The following is an 18,587-nucleotide window of genomic DNA, read 5'->3' as shown; positions in this document are numbered from 1 at the left end:
GCGGCAGGATTACCCCAGAGCCGGGTCTATGCCGCGGGATCCGGGTCCCTTGGTGGGCAGCGCAGAGCGGGGACAGGCACAGCCACCTCCTGCATCCTCTGCAACGCGCCTCCCACCACAGCTAAGCCTCGGAAAAAGGCAGAAAGCAGAGAGATCCCTCCTAAGCCAGGGTAACCAGGGAAGGCTCCCGCTGCGTTTCTGTATCTTGGTGCTCCAGCTCTGCGGGGATGATGGCAGCAGCGGGGGGAAGCAGGCTGGGTAGCCTGGGTGCAGCCAAAGCAGGAGCACGCCAGGATGGGGGTCCCTGCTCGGCCACTGCTCCCCCAGCACGTCCTCTCGCGAAGCCCCGGCCCGGGGCTCTGCCGCTCCTCCTGCTCCGTCCTTGCCCTGGTGGCAAGCGAGCTCCGGCGGGCCAGGAGTGCCCCCCCGGCGGGCCAGGAGTGCCCCCCGCCTCGCCGCAGGGGCTGCGGGCAGGGAAGCAGCTCTCCCGGCCCTTCCCCACCTCCTCTCCCAGCTCCCAGCCCTGCACAACTCCCTGAGATCGACTGCACTAACAAAGCAATTCCATTAATTAGGGAGGGAAGGGAGGGGGTCACAGAGGATCAGCTCTCTCTTTAGTCACCATAAACACTTCAACATTACATTACCGAGTCCCCAAAGGCCACGAGCAATCCCTTCGGATGGGTTTTATTGGAGTCACTGACATTAGCCGTCTGCTCCGTCTCTTCCCTGGGGAACGGCCACTTGAGCTAATGGTCTTTGCTGGCAGCCAGCGCTTCCACCGCGGGGGCTGATCTAAAAGGGAGGGCGGGAGGGTGCAGCGAGGCCCCCCCCTCGCACCGGGCATGAGGGAAGGGGCCCCTCCAGGACACCAACCTGTACTGGTGAATGTCTTCAAAGGACTTGGTGTTATTGATGGCGAAGACGCAGAGGAATCCTTCCCCCGTTCTCATGTACTGGTCTCTCATGGCACTGTACTCTTCCTGCCCTGCGGTATCCAAGATGTCTAACAAGCAGGTCTCTCCATCGATGACGACTTGCTTTCTGTAGGAATCCTGGAGGCCAGGAGAGGGAGAGAAAGGCAGGAGGGTGCATTAAGGGAGGGCACGGGTCTGGCCAGGTGAAGGGATGCAGCAAGTGCATCCCTGGGAAGATGCCAAGTCCCACTCTGCTCAGTTTCAGCTCCCATTAAACAGCCGACTCAACCTGTTTCAAAAATGGGAGGGAAGGGGAAAAGAAGAAAAAGAAAAAAAAAATGGAAGAAGGGAACAGCTGAGCACGTTTCCCTTTCTCTGGCAGAGCCACAGAGCAGACAGCCCCTGCCTTGCTCTCCCCATTCCCAGCCCTGCCGCTAGCAGACCAGGGGCAGCTTTGTCCCTGCCACACCACACGGCCCTCAGTAACTATTTTCCTAAGCCTTATTTAGTCCCAGCTGATCCCTTCTGCTGCCGCCCTGCCTGGGTGCTGGAAGGGGACACCCGGGAAAGGCGGCTCTGGCCACCCAGAGCTTCCAGCAACCACCACCTGCAGTCTGCGGGGCTGGAAGGTGTTCAAGATCACCCGCAAAGCCAGCGCCTTCAAGGCGTCTCCCATCGGGCACCAGAGGTGATAAGCCACCAGTAAGGCTGCGAACTGCTTGACAGTAAACCTCTGCTTCAAACATGAGACACCCCCCCCCAGCTGTGAGGAGGGTGTTTCCCACAACCAGTCTGTGCCCAGAGGGCTCCAGGAGAGGCAAGGACTATCCAAGCCGGTCCTTTGAAGTTGGGTTTTTTTTTCCCTTGCAGCAGAAGCAATCACAACTTATCGCAGATGTGAGAAGACCTGGAAATCACTGAGTATCCCTCTAAAAGTTCCATTTTCAAGGCAGGCTCCCCCAAGCACCACTCCTCCCCACCACGCCTCTCCCCAGTTTCATCAGCAGGGATGCTGCTGGGGCAGCCCCTGCACAGAGCAACTGCCTCCTCCCTCTCCGGCAGCCATCCCCTGGGTACGGCACAGCATCCTCCGCTCTCAGCAAGAGAAGGAAGCCAAAACCAAAGGCACAAGAACGGTGAGAGTCAGCAGTATGACCGCCACAGCGCTTTGCAGCCACTCGCAGAGGCTACGGCTGCAGTTTAAAATTAATTCAAATGTCTGCTGCACTTCCAACGACCACAACAATGTTATCAGATGAGCTCTGCAGGTCTGCAGACAAACAGCCGACGCAGCAAAGGTCACCGACAGGAGCAGCAGCAGCACAGAAAGGGAATGGGGCCAAGCCTTTGGTTCATTACTATGTCGTCATCTACTGGGGCTAATTAAAGTCTACCCTCACCTTGTGGAGAGGGCCACAGAGTGAGGAGATGAGATCTATTCTGCCATGACCTTCTTGGCCATGCCTTCCCAAAAAGGGGACTGCTGACCCACCGGGAGTAAGTGTGGAGTGACGGGCTGGCTTTCAGCCAGCCTCTCTGAAGGCAACTGGCAGGCTGCCCTGTGGGGATGCACTCCCATTTCCAATCAATAATGTATCTGGAGCCTCCTTGGCGCAAGGGAGAAGGGCACTGGTTCCACCTCTAGGGTCCCAGTGTCTGGCAGGGACCGGCAAAGGGGCCGCCAGCGCCTGCTCTTCCCAGCAGACCACCCCCCTCTTGTGTCCCGAGGAGCAGCCCCTCGGCACACGCGGTCACAATTCATTGCTAAGTCCCGGCTGAGGCGGTGCCACCAGCAGAGAGCACGCCCAAGGAGAAGCGATCCCACACCTCGGCTCAGGCCACCAACAGCCTGCCCCTAAGGCCAGCCAGCTCGCTAGCAAAGCGAAGGCGCTACCAGTCTTGCAGAGGATGCTCTGCAGCCCACTCCCCAAAGGAAAGGGACAAGCTCTCCCCACCTCTGCCCCGTGCCCAGCTGGGGGGATGCTGGGGATGGCAGCCCAGCCGGCCCCGCCGTGCTGCTGGGTGACCCGGTGGCTGCTGCAGAGGTAGATGCCACCAGCCCGCCGGTCTGGCCACTGGCACCCTGTGGCCTCACTGCTCCCGTGCAGACCCCATGTCCCACCCCACCTCTGGGCGCCAGGGAAGGGGCCGGACCCAGCTGTGAAGTGCCAGGCAGCAGAAACAACGTCCGCTTGGGGTTCAGCCGGGGGATCCCAGACGGATGCTGGGAACACCTCGGTGTGCTAAGGGAGCGGGCCGAGAGGTCCATTTGTTAAACACTACGGTCAGGATACGACCAAAGCCTCGGGAAGCCCATCACTAGGTGACTGCTAAAAGCTGGAAGACGAACTGAAGAATTTCTCGGTGCAGTCTGACTCTTCACTCCATCCCGCTCGCTCACCACGGGACGCTGCCAGTGGTGCACATTTCCTTGGTGCCTTGGCCCTCCTGTTCCCAAAATAAAGGTCTTAATGCTCCTCAGCAGCCCCAGAGCAGGCGTGTGGGTGCACGCTGTAGCAGGTCAGCCGGCACTGAGTTACAAAGGCAGACGTTCGCACTAGAGACCCAGGCGTGCAGGAGGGGAGCAGCCACGCAGTCAGGGTCTGCCCCAGACAGAGGACAAACTCACTTCTCCACCCCTCCTGCCCTGGGCAGGTTCCTCTTGGTGCACCCCGACCCGCTCGCACCCCACTTTGCAGCACAACCTGCGCTTGATTCATTTCAGTGATGGGTAACGCCTGTGCTCCATGCTCGTACACTTTTTTTTTCTTTCTTTTTTCTCCTCCTTTTATCCTGCTCATTTCAGCATTGCTGTGCTGTTTGTTAGCCGGCTGAACAGTCAGAGTCAGCTCCTGGGCATGATCCAAAGCAGCTTAGTCACAGGAGGGTGGTTTGTTGGTCACATTCAGATGGCTGGCAGGTAACTCTGTGTGCGTCCTAAATCCTCATAAAATGAAGCATAATTAAAAGGCGTCACCCTGGAATGAGTGAGAAGATGGCTGGGAAGGAGTGGATGCGGGGCACGACCAAGGGAGCTGCAAAGGCATCAGGGCTGGTGGGACCTGCAGGTGGAAAAGCACCAGGAGTGAAGAGCTGCTGCTTTTGGAAGAGGAGGAGAAGAGCAGAGTGGGGCTGAAGGGGGAACAGCGGAGGAGCGCAGGCGTCTCCGGGGGCACGCAGGGGTGGGCAGGGCGAGGAGGGGGTGCTGGGAAATGCCATGCAAGGTTTACATTCCCCACTGCCTGTTTACATGAAGAAAATTTCCAGCAGAGTACGTACAGGGGGCAGGCAGCTGAAGACAAAAAATATCAGGATGCTAAAACCCACCGTATCACTGGGTCAGAGCTGCCTTTGCCCACTCTACAGTCCAAGAGAGGACCCGTCCATGCAGACGTCTCCCCAGGGAGGCTGCTCTCCATCAGCATTTCTCTTGCCAAAACTAACCTGGAACTGGTTTCTGAGAAAAGCAGACGATGCTACTGGTGACAAGCACGAGAGGGTAGAGGGGCTGGGGAAGAAGGCAACTGCATCCGTACACAAGGTGCAGCACCGAGGCTCCGGAGCCCTTAAACTAAATTCCAGTCTCTGCCGCGGGCTTTCTAGGTGACCTTGGCCAAATGACGTCATGGCACGTGCTTTTAAGTGCTTTCTCTCCTTCCTGTCTGTAGGATTGTAAGACTATTTCTGCCTTTCTACCGAGCCTTGTTTTGCTTGTTTACTTAAGTTGTAAGCTCTTCAGGGTGGGGACTACACATACAACACCTACCAGAATAGATTTCTGATCCCAGCTGGGGCCTTTTAGCCATTATGGTAATAATAACTGCAGCAACCACAGCTGCATTTATACACATCTGGTATAGAATCCTTCAGGACTGCAGACAGGGAGGTTATTGTCCAAGAGGCATGACAGTGCTGTAATCTGCCTTCCCAGGGTGGACTTACTCGTTGTGCAGAGCAGTGATGGCTGCCCACATTTCCCCCAAACGAAGGTGTAAGTCATGCAGGGAGTAATTAGCATCTTGCTAGCAACAGTGAAAGCAGACGGAGAACAGAATATGGTTTTTAAAAGTAAAAAAAAAAAAAGCACAATGGATATCGAAGACTAGACCTCCTCTCTGCACAGCCCGGAGGAGCACAGGGTCCCTGCCTGCTTCCCCAGGCAGGGTGTGGAGCTAAACAGGCCATCGCTACCCGCCATCCACGCTGACCATGAGACCCATACATCAACCTTGAACTCACGATGGAGCAGAGGCAGCACTCTAGGAACCGCAACAGTTCAGCTGCTCAGCACGTCTCGCTCAAACTGCAGGACGTACATAATACGACCAAGCTCGGAGAAAACCCATTTCATCAGTAAGTCTCAAAACATCCTGCACAAAAAGTCAGTACATTTACTCTGGTTTCACAGGAGGAGAAATGGAAGCACAGGCACAAAATGGTTCTTCAGTCCCAAACCTTTAACCCCTCCGTATGCTGTCATCTCATCAGAAAGTAGGAATTCTCAGCCCCTGCCTGCCTCTGCCCGCTTCTGCTGCCTCCCGCTCTGCCTCCCTGGCCGTCTCTCTTCAGCAGACACTGCTGTCCTTCCGCAGGAGGCACAGGCTGCTCACTGTGACCTCCAAACACATGTGTAGCGACTCAAGAGGAACATCCCTGCTCAAGTTCAGACCCGAGACCAAGGTGAGCACGCTCTGAGTTGAGAGGAGCAAGAGGAAAACATGCAGACAGACACAGACCCCATGCCCAGATCAGCTTACCTCTATCGTGGGGTCATACTCATCAACGAAATGGTTCTGAATGAGCTGTATCGTCAAAGCACTCTTCCCGACACCACCAGCTCCCACCACCACCAGCTTATATTCAGTCATCTTCCAGCCGACCCCAGCTCAGGACTTCCAGGAGCACCACCACCTGCAAGGAGAAATGGCCACCGTGTTAGGAGAGGGGGTCCCTCCCCGTCGCCCCCCGCTCTGCGGCAGGGCTGTGGGGTCAGCCCTCTCTCTTCTGCTGGGAAAGCCAGAAATCCACAAAGCACAGCCTCATTCCTTGGGCACCACGCGTTCCCAATGTCTCCTGCACGTCCCAGGAGCACTCAAATGCTGTGAGTTAGAGACACCGAGGTCTTGGATCCAGCGCGCTGTAACGCAGAGGTACCTACTCTGCAAGGCAGAGGCGAAGGGATGCACCCCCTAAGGTTTTAATGGTCTTTTAAGTTGCTTTACTTCGGTAGGGATGGATGATGGGACAAGGTAAACTCACTTCACCGCTGTCTTGGATGGCAAAGAGCCACCCCTCGCTCCTTGGGGTGAAAACCAGTAAGCTATCGGGGATGCGATGTGCTTTTAATGCAGCTTTATGAAATTGTCCAAGAAATTGCCGCTGCAGGGTATTCTGCCGTATGACCACCCTGGTCTCTCATCTCCCGTTTGCAGGTGTACCACCCTGGCCTGGAAACGGGGAGATGGTGGGATGGCCCGTATGTCCCAAGGGTCAAGGGCTTTCTTACCTTCTTCCCACCCAGCACGCTGACTACCCTGGAAATCTGGCCAGAGGAAATTACCCTATTTCAGCCTGTCACCCCGTCCTGTGCCTCCAGGACCCACTGTCTTTCTTTTGTTTTTATGGTCTGATGCTCTGGGGTCTCAAACGTGAGAGCGCTTCACCTAAACGCATGAAAATTGGCCTAAAAGCGCAGCATGGAACGGCAGCATTGAGAGCTATCTGACCTGACGCTCCGGGCTAGTAACAAAGGATACTTTAAAATGGGCAAAAACAAACCATCAAACTGAATACAAAACTACGTTTATCACGTGATATGCTGCAATCCTTCAGCCTGACAGTCTGGATGCAAACTTCACACATTCCCCAAGCAAACTCAAGAGGCAAGGGAGTGTTACAGATAAGAGAATGGAGGTGCCGACGGTGTTAACCAAAAGCAACCAGTTTAAGAGGTCTGGTTTTCCAGGAGTGCTCAGCACTGTCTCCGATTTGCCTTATCTCAAGTTGGCGATCCAAAATCGTTAAGATAGATTTGAAAGCCTTGGCCAATGTGGTTTGGATGTCCACAGGAGGGGGGAAGTCGTCCCAGCCCCCCCCGAGGACGCTGCCAGCTCCACGTCTTCACCCTCAAGGCTGCGTTAAACTTCAAACCGCAGGCACCCCCGCAAGATGAAGCTAGCATGCCCCACAGGGGAGCAAGAGATGCTATTGTGAAGGATGCTAATTGGGAATGCTGATTAGGGTCAGGACGAGCAAACCACGCTTCTGCAGCAGCATGTACTCACCATGGCCCTTCAGCAGGAGAAAATTCACCCCCACCCCACCTCCTCCCTTCAATTTCTGCTCCAACTCCACTGAGAAAGAGGAACTTTAACTCAGGAAGATTACAAAACCCCAAAGGTTTAAATAGAAATCCACCCTCATTGGACTGCAACCCCTGCCCACTCGAAGTCACCCCAGGGTCAGATACTCATCCGCAGCTGTCATCTGCAAGCTCTGGGGAAGCCACCCGAAATGCGGTGGGTAGGGGAAAGGCGAGCCCACGGTTCCCCCGGCCGGTCACCATTTGATACAGCCTGCAACAGCACTGCACAGGGATTACACCCCCACGGACAAGTTACACCACTCCACCTTCCTCCCCGGGCTCCCCCAAACCCTGGAAGCTGGGTACGAGCCGTGCTGGTAAAGACCCAGCCTGCATCTGACACATTTGCTAACGCAGCAAAGATGTAAGGGAAAGGAGGCCAGAACTTTCTGCCTTCAATCCCCACCTGACTGCAGCCTTAAAGCACTCAGACAGCTCAATCACCCACTCGAGCTGGGAGCAGCCAGACACAACCGCCTCTCGCCAAAGCCCTTTCCTCAGCTGCTGTCTCGGTGGCGGGATGCAAACAACGCTCATGCCCTTCTCAGCATCCAGGATCCTGGCGAAGGGTAAGGGAGGTGGTGCAAAAGGGTAAGCAGAGCACAAACACGACACCAAGCGGGGCTTCGGGTTGCTGGAGAAGCTGAAGGTCGTTAAACACGGTGGGAAAGCGGTGATGGTGGGGGAAACGAGGTGCAGATAAGGGGATACCCTAGGTCCATACCCCAGGGTGCCACTGCTTCCCAGAGAAGTCCAATGTGCCCCTGTTCTGGCGGCCAAGGAAGAGATGCAGGTTGAAAGCAAGGCTCCAGGCAACAATCCCAAGTGATGGCACTACTTGGCCATGCAGACGTTGCCCTCACATATATGAACCTCTCCATACGCTGCTCCTCTGGGCCAAGAGAGATCCCCACCCCAGGCTTCTCACCTCTCTCCGATGGGAAGAGACAACTACCGTGAGGGGCAGCGCCAGGCTGAAATGGGGCGAGAAGCGAACGCTGACCATCTCCACCAACGCTGCTGGCTGGGAGAGGGTCACTCCTGCAGCAGGACAGCTTCACAGCCGAACACAGACGGGTCTTGAGGGTCTGAAGAAAACCTGCAGCCAGCTCCCATCTTTCATACGGAGCAGGGAGACCTGCGACCCCTAGCAAAACACACGGCAGCTGCAAATAAAGGCCCACAGTGGCTACGACGGACCTTGCTCTGCATCTGGTGCTGATGACGGAGCAGCTGCCGTGATGATGCTCAAAGGAAACTGCACAACCACCCACGTCTAGGGGACACACTACGGCAGTGACAAAAGCCCGGAGTCAATATGCAGAGGAGAGGACACGAGTCCTTGAGGAGGGAGTCCTCCCTCGAGACCACCCCGGCGGAAGGCACCGCGTGGCCTATCCCTTCTCAATCCCACACAGCCGCACCAGCCCCCTGGTGCACAGTGCAGCAGGAGGTGGGGGCTGAGGTATCACCCACGGCAGCTTAAGGGTCTTCCCCCACTCCGGACCCCAGCTGAGCCCCGCAGCGCAGCGGAGGAGCAAGCACACAGCAGCCAGCCGTGCACATCACCAGCCCAGAGCTCCGAGCTCCGGCTCCTCCGGAGAAACACAGAGCCACATCCCCCTGCTCTGCACCCACCCAGGAGGCGGGGGGAACGAGGGTGGCGAAAACACGATTGCTCCCCACGGCTCACGGCCAGCGCACAGACAATCTACATATGAGAACTCTGCCCCGTTGGTCTCTGCTCAGCCACACGGTACCTAGAAGGTGCCGGCACCCCGGCTAACCCCTCACCGTTCTGCACACCAGCCCTGCCCCGGCAACGGCAGGGGAGATTCTGCAGCTTGCAGAGGATGCCGAGCCCAGCCCACCCGCCTGTTTCATACCATTGCCGCAAAAACGTCCCAACATAGCGCGAGAGTGCGGGGAACGATGGACAGCTCTGGCTGTGAGGGCTGCCTGCATTAATGTGGGCTAAAGTCAATGTTCAGACCAGCTCGCTTCCCTCCCCAAGGGATCCATGACGCAACCTCTTTGCAGGGAGTGCGCAGATCCAGCCGCCCATCAGAGCACGTGCTAATGCCACAGGAGAGGCAGCCTGGCCAAAGGCTGCGGGGAAAGCGGGGATTTCCACATGGCCAAGCTTTGTTACAGAGCTGAGCAGCTGGTCCCATCCCTGAGCTGACCTCACAGCTCCCCATCACGCTCTTTGCTGCCGAGCCCGGGAAGAGCGAGGCTGCTCATCGATGCACGCGCAGGTTTCGACGCAGGGGTGGCTGTTCCTCAACGTGCCAGGAACATCACCACCACCGCACGGGCTGGCTCAAGGAACAGCCATCCCCAAGACACTGTTTCTGGCTCTCCTAAAAAACAGAGGCAGGGAAGAAAGAGTGGGGGCTCCTGCCAGAGAGATGGTTAACAGGCACCCCAAGTTTTCACACTCAGTCTGGGACGCACCAGATGGAGGTTTACAGCCCACTGGTTGTTGTGAAAGCTCCTCCTGGCATGAGGATTTCCAGAGAAGGATAAACAAGAGTTTCTCTTTCTCGGCAGCTAATGCAGAGCCCAGACATAGCTGACCACAGCGTAACGCAGGGACACTCGAAAGCGCGACCTCCCAGTCCCACGCTGAGCAGCAACAGCGCTTCCTCCATCTTCTGCAAGCCCTTCAAGATCTGAAAGCTTGACCCAGGTCACTGTCTGGTGTTTCCCCTGTCTCTCCAAATTGATTACCTCTGTGGCACGTGACTGTTGCACCCCTGAAAAGCCACGCAGGGCTGTCAAACAAACAGCCGAGCCAGACGATGAGGAGGAGAGCCATTCGGGAGCACCGGCCGGGAAGAGGAGGGCTGGGATCCGCGTGCCAAGCCAACAGCCCCAGTGTGGAGCTGGAGCTGCCGCCGCTGTATTTCCTGACCTCGTGGATTTTCTCCTGTAGCGAGAGGGCTCCTGGCTCCCGTTCAAAGCTGTCTAGGAAAGCCTCGCCGAGTGCTTCCGCCTGGCAGCAGCAGCTGCTCCCAGCCCAGTAGCCGGAGCCACGCAGCTCTAGCAAACAAGAAACATCTGCCAGCCTCGCGCAGGAAGCCGGGGGAGCGAGTGCCCAGCCCCAGTGGGCACCAGCACCCTACCTTTGTCCCGCAGGGAGGGGATGAAGGTGTAGGGGAGGGCGGAGGGCACATCTCCTCATCTTCTCCCCTGCCTGCGTGTGCTGAGCAGCACGGAGGCTCTGCCTGCAGAAGCAAGGACCGAGATGCTTGGTGCAAGCTTTCGCAGGGCTAAGATCTAAAACAGGTGTAGGCATCGAGGTTACAGGTGCTACCCAGAGACCCAGCTGTGTCCTGCAAAGAACAACCTGATGTTCTTCACCATCCCTCTTCTCCAGCACAGAGCTTCATCTGCCAGCAGACAGGTGGTTTTAGGGACCTGATTGTGAAACCTCCAGAAACTCACTTAGCAGAAGCAGAGGTGAAGAACCCAAGAGGCTTGGCCCCATCACTATGCCCCATTGCAAGACCACAGTTTCAAGAAAACCTCAGGTGTCAAGCAAAATGGATTTGCAGTGGGTTTCCCACGCGTTCGCCACAAGGGAGGCTCTGACACTTCCAACAGGATCACAGATGGAGCTTTCTCTGTGTTCTCCCTTTCCTCCAGCCTTGTTTCTCCCCCAGGATGGCCACCAAGCCAACTAAACAAGGCAAGAGAGATAACTTTGTGCAGTGCTGCCATACTGAGGCCAGCTGTGACTGAAGTTGTACAGCTGCTCATTACCGGACATTAACCCTCTACCTGTCCTTTGGGAGTCGCTGCATGTGAAGGCATCAGAAGCCATTTTCACCTCTGCAAATCTCTTTGGACACGTCTCAGATTGGGCACCCTTTCCTCCAAAAGCCCTCTCCACAGTAACAGAGGAGCCCTCAGACCACCTTTATTCCCTCCGGCAGAGATGCTGTGCAGGCAGTAGTCTGCAGTCTTCTAGGCAAAACCTTGCTGGCTCACCCTGGTGACTGTCCAGGCTCCTCCATTTGCTCAATACTGTCACCAGTGTCACAAAACACAACGTCTGGAGGGATGCAGGACCCTCACCAGCAGCGTGAAATGCCACCTCTCCTTTTCACTCAAGGGTCAAAGTGCTGATGTTCTCTGTGGCCTGCCCAGCCTGAAAGAGATGAGGGAAATGAGCCTGGCAAACCGATGCTCTGTTACAAATCCCAGCCTATCCAATGCTTCGTTTTAATTTATTTGCTGCTTTTAAAATTAACACGTGGGCTGCAAATCTAACTCAACATGCTTGTTGTTGGCTTGCTGGCTGCATACCTGCAAACTCAGACAATGCAACCCACAGATGAAAAAAGAGGGATGCCAAAGATGCAATCAAAGTTGCAGATGGTGGCCCTGCTTTGGAGAAATGACTTGGAGATAATAAATGTGTTCTGTTAGGGAAAAAAGTCTACGAGGAACTGAACGGCTTCTCTGCAAGCTCTGAAGAAGAGGCAGCCTGTCCCAAGACACTGAGCACAAAAATATTGCTCCGAAGGAAAAAAAAGAAAAGAGGTAAGGAACAGTATCATGTAGGAGGCTCAAAACACAGGCACAGGTTCAAGGGGAAGCCTGGAAGGAAGAAGAGCAGAAAGCTGCAGGCAGGTCTGGAAGGGAAGGATCACCTCTCCACAGCAGCCATAAGCATGTCCCAGCAGCCGGGTGGCAAGCCATGGCTTTGCACAAAGTCCTCAACAGGCAGGGATTGGTCCAGCCCTTGCAGAGCTTCCAGCTGAAGCACCTCTGGCAACACAAGCCCTCTGCCAGACTACCCAGCCACCAAGGGCACACGAAGCCCCTGCTCGTCTTCCCTCTCCAGAAGAGATGGAAGGACAAAGGAAGGCAAGGTAGTACCACCCTCACCAAAGCTGCTGCTCATCTTCTGTTCCCTGGTTCCCGCTTCAGCTGTCTGCCAGTTGCGTAAAGGACAAAGCTGTGCAAGCCCTGGTAAGCTGTTCTTCCTTTCTGTTGACGCGGAAGGCTCCGACACAACTTACATGACCAACGTGATCAAGTTAGTGCCACTTTATTAAGGGATACACAGCAATTTACACTCTACCGGTGCTATTAATAGACCCACAGCAATTTATACCCCCGGCTAAAAATGCACACGCTACGCAGGCTTTGTTGTGTAAAAGGTGATCGGTTAAAACTACTCGTTCACACGCTTCCACCTGCCCTAGGATGGGTCCCGGCGTGGTGCCCACACGCTGCTCGCCCCTTGTGCAGGCACCCTGTTTGTCCTCATCTTTCTGTCCAACTCTCTTATCTCTCTGCGAATACCCAGTTTCTTTGTCTCCCTTGGCCTTGCGTGTGTCCTTCACAACACCTGCAGCTCGTTACAGCTTCGGCCTGCTCGGCCTGCTACTACAACAAAGTTACTTGGTCTGGATTGCTCGTAGTATGTCCCTTGTCTTCCAGCCACTCCACAGCTTTCCATCTCAAATCATAAAAATTCTTAATAAAATCTTTGTTGCCCGCTTACTCTAAGAAAAACAACGGGCAGGCAGCTATGCCTAAACCACCAAACGACCTCGACAAGTCAGCAACGCAATAAACCCAAAGAACAAACCAGCTACCCAAGAGCTTGCCCCCGGGATGAAGGCACGGCCCCCTCAGCCGATACGGGCCACCAAGATGACTATACTCCAAAGAGGGGCGAGCAGGCCCCTTATCTCAGGAGCTTACACACCAGGATGGCTCAGGCCCATGCCTCCAGCATCGTGAACATGGGACAGGGAGCACACGCCACGAGGAAGCTCCGGTGGGTGCCGAGTGGTGCTTGCTAGGGGCGGTGGGACATCCACCTCCCACCATCACCACCCTGCCCCTCTCCCTGGAAGCAAGGAGCCCATCCCACCACAGTCTCTGCAGAAGAACCAACCTTCCAAGCTAATGTCCACGGAGGGAAAGCAGGCTGCTCTGCAGGTTACCGGCTGCCAGATCCCGGAAAAGGTCCGAAGGAAAGGGGCAAGCAGACGGTACGTCCCCCCCTGCTGCAGAACAGAACCCTTAAAAAATCAGAAGCAGATGGGAGAGACCACCTGGGCTAGCGCCCAAATCGCCAGCTGAAAACACCTGTTGTCTACATCGGGCAGGGCCAGGCTTTTGAAGGAATCAAAGGCCCTTTTTTAATTATGCCCACAGATTTATGATCTAACACTTCAGTGCTGTTGGAGACTCTACGAGCCGCTTGCGTAAGGGAAGAAGGGACTGAGTTTTGTCCGAGAGCCTGGTAAAGGTGGAGGCATGAAGGTACGAGCACACCACGAAGCAGGCTGGGACGCCAGGGGACAATTACATAAAACCCGAGCTCTCTTCTTGCCATCAGGACTTAGGACCTAGCGCTGGCCCTGCCAACGCATGTGGGAAAGCAGCGTGGGGGAAGAAAAGCTCTCAGTGCCGAGATGCAGAAGACTGCAAACTGCCAGGGCTCCTGCACCTCCGCCTCCCCGGGCCGAGCAGGCGGTTCAGAGGCAGACGCTTCCCTGCCTGGGCTGGCAGCAATCCGCCTCACCCAGGGAAAGAGACTTCTCCCTGGACTCCCAGCCCTCTCCAGAAACACAAACGAAGAGCTCAAGAGACGAGGCAGCTTTTAACCTTCCTCTGCATTAAAACCCCAGCTATAAACATAAATGGGATGCTTATAGGTGATTTATAGTCATGAAAGGCACCGTGATGTACCTGGAGCATACAGAGAGATGCACATGTACCCAGGAAAGTTTAAAGCAAGATCCACATTACAGACAATAATAACTATAACTGCTAAAATGTGTGGTAGGCAACCACGAACCCAGGCACTGAGCAATCTCTTGACTTGCCAGGCTCAGTACCAAATTGTATTGATTTTCCCACAAGATATAAGGCACGATGAAGTAGAGACTTGGACCAGACAAGTACGCAGCGCCAGTGTAAGTGGATCTCTGTAATTACAGCTATTAACAGGGACAGAGAACAGTAGGCTTTGAGGCAAATGTTGCCCAGTAATAGGGGGGGGAGGAGGATTAAGAGAGATGATGTCTCCCAGCTGGTTTCCTAAGGTACCTGGTGTCTTCTGCCTCGTCCTCCTGGTGACAAAAGGAGCAGCCCCAGGCAAGCTGCTGGGGAAAGGTACAGCCTCTCCTGGGACCCACCGGTCCTGTCATCACACTACAGCAGGTCACAGCCACCCGGCCCTCTGCTGCAACAGCCTGAGAAGGGACAAATTCAGACCTCACCACTGAGCTGCAAGCGATGGAGCACTCAGCGCTCCAGCTGGGGGTGGTGGCCGTGCACAAAACAGCAGCACCATCCTCCATCCTCCTCTTTGTACAGTCAGGCAAGGGGACGCACACAAGCCTAGGGACTGGCCCAGAATCATCAGCGGGTGGTAAAGCTGGGAACTAGATTCAGGCAATGTGAATTCCCATCCAGGGTCTTCACACAAAGCTCCCAGTAGAGGTTTTTGGATGGGAGAGCCGTTGGTCTCCTGCTGGGTCTTTGTGCTGGGCTGTCAGAGCTGGCAGCTGCCCCCCAGGCCAGCTTTCCTGGGCAGAGATGGCTGGGGAGGCTGGGTACATCAAGCAGGAAAGCCTGGTGTGCTCTCCAATTATCCTAATGAAATCACAACTGGGTCATGTGCCCAGGCGGCCAGCAGAGAGAGGGATGCTCTGATGCACAGATAAACAAGGGGAGACGCAGGTAGGGCTGGAAGCAGAGGGGTAGGCTGAGCACCACTGCTGTTTTCCCCACTGGAAGCCTGGCTAGAAGGGGAAAGCCACTGGTATAAGGTAGCCTTACACATCACTTAAGGCAGCCAGTCTCAACCTGAGCACCACTGATGCATATCGGGCCAAAAAAACGTACCTCATAAAGAAATACTTTCCCCTTATGAGAATTCTATTCTCCTCTCCCTCCCCATTCTTCCCTGCTCCTCCCAAACAGCTGCTGACAGGGGAAAAATTAGGAAGCTGGTTTCAGGAAACACATCCAAGCCATTTTCACTGAGAAGAATTTGCAATGGAAATAGGCCGGCTGTTCAGCTTCCTGCTTGCTTTAAATCCTAACACATATGTATTTTTACAGCAAATAAATGGGTAAGGAACCAGGGTATTTGCAGCTAGGAAGTCTCAAGAATTGTTTTGAAAATGCTTTTAGTTTCTTAATTTTTTTGTGTTTTAACATTTAATGGATAGGAGACCATTTAAAAGGCCAGGGTTTGGAGCAAAATAATATTACAAGAGTATTGGTGAGCTCCAGTCTCCAGGAATGAAACGGTACATGCAGCACATGTCCTATCGTACTACGGCTCCTGCAGCAGAAAGGTCTGAACAGCGAGCCAGGCGCGTTGGGACTGGGTGGCATGAGGTGGAAGCTGCTGGCCAGCAGCAGAAAAGCAGACAAATGAGTATCCTGGGACAGCACAAGCCCAGTCTGCTTCGGCCCACGTGGCACCCATGCTCCGGATGGCTAACCGGCCCCACAGAGAAATAGGGTCCTCGTCTGGGGATGGCTCAAATCCCCCTGGAAGGAGAAGAAACACAGAGGAGGAGTGAGAGGGATCCCTCTCTGCAGGGCCAGCCAGCTCCACCTGGGTTGGACTCAGATAGGCACATGTTGGGGTACTCTTTGCTCGGTACCCAACTTGGCTCCCCCAGCTGCCCTGGACAGCACCTAGGATCCTGTACTGCAAGGGGAAAAGCAGAGTCAAACCCCATCCGTCCTCTCCCACGTGTGGTATATCACAGGCCACTAACCAGATCCTCCAAAGTTTCATCTTTCCCAGGGAAAGGTGGTACAGCATCTTTTTCCCCCCCCTCAGTTTTCAAGACAGATGGCAGAGCAACACAGATGCAACCGTGTCATCTCCACAAGCTAGTTACGGATGAAGGACAGCCCCATCCTGGGATGAGGCAAGAAGACTGTTTCCTTCTTGCCTTTCCATTCCCAATGGGACACCAATAAAAAGCTGTTTGCTCAAAGACAGAGCTCAAAGGAACAGCCTGAGTGACCCCAAACAGCCAAAATCAGATACTTCCACAGCGCCTCCTTTGTAAGCCGTTTAATTTACGTGATCAAATATAACGATCATCCTTCTGCGTTCATTTAGCCCTTGCAGCACCTTTGCAGGCACACACCCTTATTTATTAGCACAGCAAGGATGAACGGGAAGAAGGCACCACAGCAAAAAGCAAACCTGCAGGGCTCGCTTTAGCAAATCCGGGAGAAGGAGCTGGGGAAAATGCATCAGAAAAGCAAGTGATGGGGCATCTTAGGGAGCCAACAAGTGAGCAGCAGGAAGAGGAGATAAAAGGAACCAAGCAGGCACCTGCTGCTGGGACCCCGTCCCTGCTCTCCTTCCCACTGGGACATGTTAGTAGCAGGGTGACACAACACTGTCACAAGCATGAATATGCATCAGTCATTATGCAGCAGATATTCAGGGGCACTCCACTGATTTATGGACCCGGCAGCTGCAGCACCAGCCAGCTGCAACCTAGAGGGATGGGGACGCTGAGCACAGCTGGCAGAGAGGTGTGGAGAAGACCTCCAAAGTCAGCCCTTCAACAGCCAAGGCGAACGAATTCATCACAAGCAGGTCTGAAGCCCCGCAGAGCCAACCAATGCATCGCGTGCGCAATCCTGGGCAACCACCACGCCACACCGACATAGGCAGAGAGCTCCAAAGGTGAAGGTGCAAGATTTAAGTTTGGATCAGCAGACTTTGTTAAATTTGTGTCCTGGATTCCCCAAACCCCACTTTGCAGCTCATGGCCAATCTCAGCCACAACAGGCTTGTTAATGTGATGCTCATGTCCCCTCCCTCTGCAGCAGCCTGGATTGAAAAAAAAAAATATCCAAGCAATGTTGCTGTGGGTGGATTATTTAAATGCATCACTGTCACAGCACAGACCTGCTGCAAACAAGACTGAAGATGTACGGATTACAGCTCTCTGTACTGGAAGGGGAGGAATCTCTCCTCTTTTGCCTCTGGAGTGACAAAGGGACACTGCACAGGGACTCATCCTGCCTGCCTTGCAAGCATCACTGCGAGGGCGCAGAAGACGTGCTCCTCCAGCTCCGACTAGCCTCCATGCAGGTTCGTGTCTCTCGCTCCCCAGGAACACGCAGCGTAGCAGAGCAAGGAAGTAGTAACTCCACCCTGCAATGAGGAACCCACAGCCATTAAATGACTCGCTGATGGTCACACAGGAAACTCATGGTAAAGCCGGGATTTCTGCTCCCCCACCTTCAAGCTTTACCACAAGACTGTGCTTCTTATTAGCGGCTGCAGTTGACTATGAAGGGGACGGGAGCACAGCACCTACTCCGTCACCTCTGTCACAGCCTCCAGCATCTGCTGGCAGACCTGCACAATCAGCAGAAGCAGGGGGGGTTTCCTTCCAGAGCTTCCTTGGGAGCCCACAGCAATGACGACATGCAGGATTTGGGTGGGCTCACAGCCAGCATCCACAGGCGCACTAGGGCTGAAAAGAAACCACAGAAAAGCAGGACACCAAGTCTGTGGTGTCACCAACACTGAGGCTTGACGAGCTGATTAACAAATAAGCAAAGCCTCCGAGAGAAAGCAGTTGAGGTCCCTCTGACAATGCCTAAAGGTTAGGTGGACCTGCATCTTCTTGAAATCCCTCAGCTGATCCCCAGTCCTGCAGGACATCCCTGGTAAGGCACTGAGTAGATCCAGATCTGACCTTGGCACCGGACTTCACACGGCCATCAAGCTCCGGAGACCCTACCCTACATCTTTGATTCAGCTTAGATATTCCTCTACATAGATCAACAACGGAGAGAAGGGCAACGGAGGGCTCTGATCCTCCTTGGATCTCGGCAAGCACTCCCTCCCATCACGTTAACCAGACTCGCTGGTTTGAAAGAGGTACGGATGGGAAGCACGCCGTGCCCTGAGCTTTGGGGATGGCAACTCGCGGTGGCAAAGTCAGAGTGTTCATGAAGTAAATGGACAAAAAGATGAAAGGGAGCTTGGACATGAGCTCCCAACTGCAAACAGAAAGACGAAAACCTTCAAGTCTTTAGAGAGAGAATGCCTTTAGTAGGAGAAGTCAGCCAAAGACCAGCACCTGCCCACCCCTGGTACCCCCCAGCAGGTACCTGGGGCTTAAAACAGCCACAGACAGGAGTTCACCCTGTTCTTCAGCACCTGGGTTGTCCTGAGAGTACACAGAGCAAGAGACTGTGCAAATTACAGCCCAAAACATCTGCGGCATGAGCTGGAAAAGTCACGGCTTGGGGAAGGTAAACCAGGTCAGCGT

At 54.7% G+C, this 18,587-nt stretch overlaps 1 protein-coding gene across 2 annotated transcripts in view; it reads right to left on the bottom strand.

Moving 5' to 3' along the window:
- HRAS (HRas proto-oncogene, GTPase) overlaps nucleotides 1-18,587 on the bottom strand; it is a 44,125-nt gene that overhangs the window by 4,445 nt on the left and 21,093 nt on the right. For both annotated transcript variants that reach the window (XM_040608252.1, XM_040608253.1), the window contains exons 2-3: nucleotides 5,675-5,828; nucleotides 877-1,055 (exon numbers count right to left, since the gene is read on the bottom strand). In XM_040608252.1, the coding sequence (XP_040464186.1) occupies nucleotides 877-1,055; nucleotides 5,675-5,785 (290 nt within the window). In that variant the 5' untranslated portion in view covers nucleotides 5,786-5,828. The remainder of the gene's footprint in view (nucleotides 1-876; nucleotides 1,056-5,674; nucleotides 5,829-18,587) is intronic.

This window comes from Falco naumanni, chromosome 10 (genome assembly GCF_017639655.2).
Source record: "Falco naumanni isolate bFalNau1 chromosome 10, bFalNau1.pat, whole genome shotgun sequence".
Classification (NCBI taxonomy): domain Eukaryota; kingdom Metazoa; phylum Chordata; class Aves; order Falconiformes; family Falconidae; genus Falco; species Falco naumanni.
This window is presented reverse-complemented; position numbering and strand designations above follow the sequence as displayed.